The sequence below is a fragment of the Salvia miltiorrhiza genome, chromosome 4 (genome assembly GCF_028751815.1).
Source record: "Salvia miltiorrhiza cultivar Shanhuang (shh) chromosome 4, IMPLAD_Smil_shh, whole genome shotgun sequence".
Lineage (NCBI taxonomy): Eukaryota > Viridiplantae > Streptophyta > Magnoliopsida > Lamiales > Lamiaceae > Salvia > Salvia miltiorrhiza.
Window position 1 is genome coordinate 11,588,205 of NC_080390.1, and position 6,996 is coordinate 11,595,200.

The following is a 6,996-nucleotide window of genomic DNA, read 5'->3' on the forward strand; positions in this document are numbered from 1 at the left end:
AGATTTTGAGATGGCTTGTGGAACTATCCGCACCGCATCTCTTGCCCTTCTGAGTACATCCGACTTCTTACTTTTCCGTTCTCTCTTGAAGAGGGAGCGAGGGATTGGTTGTACGTTTTGCTCAAAAACAACATTACGACCTGGCAGCAGTTGTAGCAGAAGTTTCTCGAAAGGTACTTTCCAATCAGCCGGATCCAGAGCCTAAGGACCAGAATAAGCAACATCAAGATGGGGAATGGAGAGATCTTATATGACTACTGGGGAAGATTCAAACAAATGCTAGCCAAATGCCCACAACATCAAATACCGGCCCACGATCTTGTTCGATACTTTGTGGGAGGACTTCGAAGGCAAGAAAGACAATGGCTGCATGCTGCATGTGGAGGATCTATTTTGAACAAATCGGCGGCAGAGGCATTCAAACTCATACCTGATATGGCAGAGGAGTCAAGGGATGAAGAAGGCACAATAGAGAGAATGTCACCACCAGAACCATCGTCTGCCCAAGACGATAAGATTGACAAGCTGTGCAGTGCCTTGGAGAAGTTCATGAGCAGCCAGATTCCTTTGATCAAGAAGCCGGTGAAAGCGTGCCAACTTTGTATGGCATACACCCATGCAACAGATGAATGCCCTCAACTCTTTGAGGATGAAGAAGAAGTCAATGCTTTAGGACAGCTGGGAAGAAACAATGGAGGAAATGGTCAGAAGCTCTTTGAGCCCTACAGACAGCAGTGCCCACAACAGCCTTCACAGGCAAGAGGGGCTTCCTTGGCAGAACTTGTGCACATGATGGCACAAGAAAACATGAAATTCCAGCAAGAGTTCGAGAAATTCAAGATGGAAACTCGAGGAGGAATGCAGAATGTCAATGCTCAGTTATCCCATCTTGCCCAAACGATCGCTCGGATGGAAAAGAAGCAGGGCAAGCTTCCTGCCCAGGTGGAGGTTAAGGAGGTGAATGCTGTGATGCTGATGAGTGGAGAAGATATCTTGCCCCAGAAAGCACTTCTCGACCAAATGGATGTTATGATCCAAGAAAGCCTGACAGAGGACTATGCCCAAGACGAGGATATGGAGGAAGCTACTGGAATGATGGATACCCTAAAGGAGAAAGTGGGATACACAGAAGCCCTTAATATTTCCACCATTGGACCAGAGGACAAGTTGGTGTCGTCACCCGAGAAAGCACCCAAGCTCGGATTGAAGAATTTGCCCAAGCACCTAAAGTACATCTATCTGGGCAAGAATGAGACTATGCCCTTGAGCGTCAGTTCGGAGTTAAGCCCAACAGAGGAGGAGCAAGTCCGAGAGATTTTGAGCACATATGAGGAGGCAATCGGTTGGACCCTAGCGGACATCAAGGGCATAAGCCAGACTGTGTGCATGCATCATATTCTCATGGACGAGGATGACGTTCCAATTCGTGACCCACAACGAAAGCTCAATCCAACCGTGAAAGATGTGGTAATGAAGAGACCCTTGAAACCTCCTCTTGAGCATAACCCCCCTATGGCTTTGTTTTTTATTTTGTTTTGTTTTGAGTATGTTTCGTCTCTACCTTCTTTCTTGTTTCTGTTTCGTAGTGTCTTTGCTTTGACCTCTTCTACATACCCACTTTGCCCAAAGCAAAGTGTGTGTGTGGGGAGGGTCATCTTTTTTGTTTTCGTTTGTTGTTGGTATTCCTCCTTCTAACACCCTTTGCCTAAGGCAAAGTGTGTGAGTGGGGAGGAATACCTGTTTTTTATGTGTTTTGTTTATGTTTCAGCATGGTTCTCCTGAAGGACGTACGTATCAAGGGCAAGAGAGTTAGATTCACCACCTCTGTAGAGGTTACGCCCACAACAAGCTTTCAGCCATTTGCCCCAGCAAGTACGAACAACGAAAAGTCAGAGAGCCCTGCCCCTTTTGAGAGCAAGTAATAACGCCCGTATGGGCATAACTGAAGCCATGATGATGGAAATCAGAAAAGCACTCTTTGCCTACTTTGCGAGCACTGGATTCAGGTGTCCACCTGAACTCTGTTCTGGGCATAACCCTCCCTAGGTCTTAGTTTCTTTTTAGTTTTCATTTTGAGTCTGTTTTTCGACCCCCTCGACACACCTATTTTGCCCAAGGCAAATTGTGTATGTGGGGTGGGCCGAGCGTTGTTTCTTTATCTTGTGGTTAGCCTTTCGATTTCCAATCAATTAAGCATGATTATATTCTGAGTTTGTTGTGCAAGTAGTCTGAGATTTGAATTTCCAAGCATGCCGTATGTAGTTGAGAAAGATGGATAGGGTTGTGAGCATACCATGTGAGGTTTTGAGCTTTGATATATGCTATCTTATGCCCATAACATCTTTTTCTTTCTTGTGTGAAAATTGACATCTTGACTAGGGTAATGCTAGAACTTGCCTTGATTCTTAGTCGAACCATGTGTACATAGTCTAGGTGTGTTAAATGATTTAGGCAATTCTTTCTTTAGCTCACAAAGCCAAACTGACCAACCCTACATCTATCACTTGTGAACCCTTTTGAGCTTAATAATTCATTTGAATTCACTGATAAATTTGCCCAAATTTGAGCCGTCCTGGTCAAACTGAACTTAAGGGCAAAAGAAGGGAAGATAGTGTAGTGGATCCTATGGGCAGGACTAGTGCAAAAATTGCAAAATGGGACACCTAATCCCAAAATAAAGAGAAAGTTCAAAAAAAAAAAGAAAAAGAGAAAGAGAAAGAAAAAAAGATAAAAAAAAAGTTAATGTCTTGGTTAGTATGTGCTTAGGCCCGCAAGAATAGGCAGGGATCTTAAAAATTTGGGAAGTCTGTTGCCCAGAATGAAGTTCAGAATGACCTTAGCCTCGTACCAAAAATTCTCACCTTATGCCTTAAGCCACGTTACAACCCATGAAAGACCTAATGAGATGCACCTAGAACTTTGACTAAAGGGGGAGACAATAGAAGATAGGCAAGCCTATGGCAAAACCTAGCATGATGTCATGAGCGTAAACACTTCCCAAAAATACTTGAGAGAATAAGCGATGGGGAGGAACATCCTTACGCCCACAGACCCCTTCTTGACTCAACTGATGGCATTGCACAATTTTTTTTTGTCTCTGATTGCTTGCATGTTTTTTGCTTAGATATTCTCTTGCATTTTTGTATTGCGTTTTGGTTGTGCTAACCCTTGTATCGAGTCTTGTCTGTTTTTTTTGTGTTTGTCTTTTGGGCATAATTGCATGTGCACGCTTGAGGACAATCGTGTTTAAAGTGTGTGCGTGTGATGAGCCCATGTTTGTGCTCGTTTTTTGTGTCTGTTTTAGGTCTAGATAGAGTCTTTTTCCTTTGTTTTGCTAGAGTCAGTCGCCTGGGAGGGCGTAGTTCCAAGACAAGCTCATTTTTTGGGCAGAACGTGCTTTTAAGGCATAATGCTGCTGCATTCCACGAAAGAGGCAAGAGTTTGAAGCAGAGGAGTTTGGGACACTCAAAAGCTTATTTTGAAGACCAAAAGTACGAGAAGCAAGATGTTGGGCAAATAGACCCTTTTGCCCATAAGTACCGCGCGGGATCCAGTTGCATCGGAAGAAGGTTATGGGCATAATGAGACTTCGGTTCGGGGAAGAAATATGAGCACAGCTACAGAGCCAATTGGAGATTGAAGCAGCATGTTACAAAAGCTTAGATGAAGTTTGGAGTTGCTCAAGGCAAAATCGACCCTTTGCCCATAAGGACCGCGCGGGACCCAGTTGCATGAGAAGATGATCGTGGGCAGAAGGTACAAACGGGGCAGAGAAGAAGAGTGCAGGAGACAAATTCGTGTTGAGGGCAAAGGCACAATCTAATCAGAAGATGTAGATAAGGAAAGAAATCCAAAAACCTTATCCCTAGAGGTTTGGATAAGGAAAGAATCAGCCTCCAGATCTGGATGCAATCTCTGGCAGAAGGAGCCCTAATTCCAGCCCACGCCTTTTGGGCCCAGCCTGCGTAGCCCTAACTTATGCCTATAAATACCACATAGCTATGAACCATTCAGAAGAGAGTAGAGAGAGAGGCACAAATTTTTGAGAGACCACTGCTGTAGTTTTACTTTCCATAGTTAGGTAGGAGTAGTCGCCCCTTATGGGCATAGTAGTTTAGTTTTCTGTTCATGTTTTCTACGGCACTTTTGGTCGTAAGTACCCTTTCCCTTAAGTAAGTTTCTATTTCAGTTTTTACTTTATGTTTTCCTTTATGTCTTTTACCTTTGTTATTTATTTTATGTTTGGCTAAGTTTTATATTCTGATTTGGGCAAGATGATCTAAGCATGAACACTTAACTCGAGAGGTCTAATTTGGGCATAACAACTGTATGAGCATATTCCCGATACACTAGGTTTAATTCCAATAAGGTTATAACAACTTGGTTAATTAATTGATCACTAGTTAATTAGGGAGTTCTGGCCACAAGTAATACTTTGGGCCAAGGCGAAACGCCATCGACCTCCAAAATAGTACAACGAGTGTTGGAGTCGTGACTGCTGTGAAATATCGGCGTAAGAGTCAAGTGGTCTATCTAAACCTTAAAGCATTCTGGGCAAAGCACAACTAGCGATAGGCCATCGCAGAGAGCGTGGATGTTGCCCGGGGTAGTTGATTTCCATTAGCTGAACCTTCTAAGGGATTATAAAGTGAAAGGATAGATTGGGCAAGGGGTTTTTGCGTGCGTGACGAGTGACAATAGGGGCGCAATAATTCTTATGCCTATAACCACTGGTATGCGAGTATAGTAATTTATCTTTGCACTGATGACCGAGTGTCTAGTTCATGTCTAGTGATTCAAACCCAAGTCAGAATTATTTTGTTATTTGATTTATCTACCTTTGTATTTCAGTTTAAGTTGGAAACCCCGTTCTGCCCATAAGCACGTTGTGGTCAGAACCCTACAGAATACAAACCCCTTTTAGTGACACCCTTGCAGGAGGAGTTACAGCTCAGTTCCCTGTGGATTCGACTCTGGACTTACCGCTAGCTAGTCTAGTTGTGGGCACATGATATTTTATTTGCACAAAGCTCAAACGACAGCTTCGTCAAGGAGTCATCAGAAGCCGGTCTACTTTGTCAGCAGGGTGATTCAGGGGCCCGAATTAAACTATTCAGAGATTGAAAAGGCTGCTCTAGCGGTCATGGTTACAGCTCGAAAGCTAAGGCCCTACTTCTTATCACATCGCGTAGTGGTTCGAACCGCCTTACCCTTCAGACAAGTGCTGGGAAGGCCAGATCTTTTAGGACGCATGGTGAAATGGGCCGTGGAGTTAGGAGAATATGATGTGGATTATGAGCCGAGGATGGCTATCAAGGCCCAAGCCCTTGCGGATTTTATTCAAGAAACTACTCGTTGCCCTGTTCAAGAGTTTTGGGTGGCTTTCATAGATGGATCGGTTACAAAAGAGGGATGCGGGATCGGAGTGTATATGATTTCTCCAGGATCAGAGGTATACCAATTCTCTATTAAATTCACCTGTAAGATATCCAACAATGAAGCCGAGTATGAGGCCGCGGTCAGAGCAGCACATATTTTGTCAGAGCTACGGGCGGAATGTGTCACCATCAGAACTGACTCACAATTAGTAGTTCAGCAACTCTCGGGAGGATACCACATAAAAGAGGATCGAATGCGGGCATATCATAGCAAAATTATTGAATTAAAGAAAAAAATTATGGAATTCAGAATAAAACAACTCTCGCGAGAGGATAATACCCGGGCAGACTTATTGGCACGGGTTGTCAGCGCAGTGGAGCAGACGTGGAATGATGAGATCACGCTTCTCTGCGACACCAGAGGAATGGGGACTTCCCAAGTTTTTGCGGTGGAAATCCGCAAAAACTATTGTTTGATCAAAGAGTCCAATCAGAGGGCTGGATACGAGAACTATTGTTTGATCAATGATCAACTCTACAAGCGTTCCTTCACCTATCCCTTACTGAAATGTTTATCTCTTGAGGAGGCTAACTTTGCTCTGACAGAAATTCATGCAGGTTGCTATGGTGGGCACACGGGATTCAGGGATCTTATACGAAAAACCATCCGGGCAGGGTTCTATTGGCCAACCATTACTAATGACGCCAGAGAATTCGTTCGCAAATGCGAGGCTTGTCAGAGGCATGCTGGCAGGATTAATGTTCCAGGGGAGACTATGGGAGTAATGTATGTTGCCTGCCTGTTTGACAAATGGGGCATAGACATCGTCGGGAAATTGCCTATGGCACCAAGGAGCAAATGCTTTCTCATTGTAACAGTTGATTACTTCTCCAAATGGGTAGAAGCCGAGGCTGTGTCAAAGATTGACGAGAAAACGGTAGAGCGATTAATCTGGCGAAACATATGTTTCCGGTATGGAATCCCTAGAATCATTGTATCGGACAATGGAACCCAGTTCACAGGGCAGAGAATCGCCAATTTTTGTGATCGCATGGATATAACGCAACGCTTCGTTTTCGTAGCCCATCCGCAAGAAAATGGGTAGGTGGAGTTGGCAAATAGAACAATTTGCGAGGGGATCAAAAAGCGGCTAAATCAGAGCAGAGGGAAGTAGGTCGAGGAGCTAGACACCGTACTTTGGGCCTATCGTACCAGCCCAAAAACAGCAACCGGGGAGGCACCATTCACTCTGGTGTATGGATCCAACGCGGTGATACCAGCGGAGGCCAGACTGGAGTCGTATCGGATAACAACATATAATACAGAGCAAAATTCAGAAATCCGCATAGCAGAGCTAGACCTAGTGGAAACGCAGAGGGATGAAGCCCAGGTCAGAGCAGCGAAATACAAGAGCATTATCAAGGCCGGATATGACAAGAGGGTCAGAGCGCGAAAGCTGTCCAAGGGCGACCTAGTTCTCAAGAGGGCCGACGCCCTGAAACCAGTGGGCAAATTCGAGCCCAATTGGGAGGGTCCTTTCATCATCACAGAGGTCTTGGGCGGCGGAGCCTATGTATTGTCGGATCCAAACGGCAGAGCTCTCCCAAGACCGTGGAA

At 44.7% G+C, this 6,996-nt stretch overlaps 1 protein-coding gene across 1 annotated transcript; it reads left to right on the top strand.

Moving 5' to 3' along the window:
- The first annotated feature begins 5,143 nt into the window (after positions 1–5,143).
- On the top strand, positions 5,144–6,484 carry LOC131023001 (uncharacterized). Its single transcript, XM_057952539.1, has one exon. The coding sequence runs from the start codon at positions 5,144–5,146 to the stop codon at positions 6,482–6,484; it is 1,341 nt and encodes a 446-aa protein (XP_057808522.1).
- The last annotated feature ends 512 nt before the right edge of the window (positions 6,485–6,996 follow it).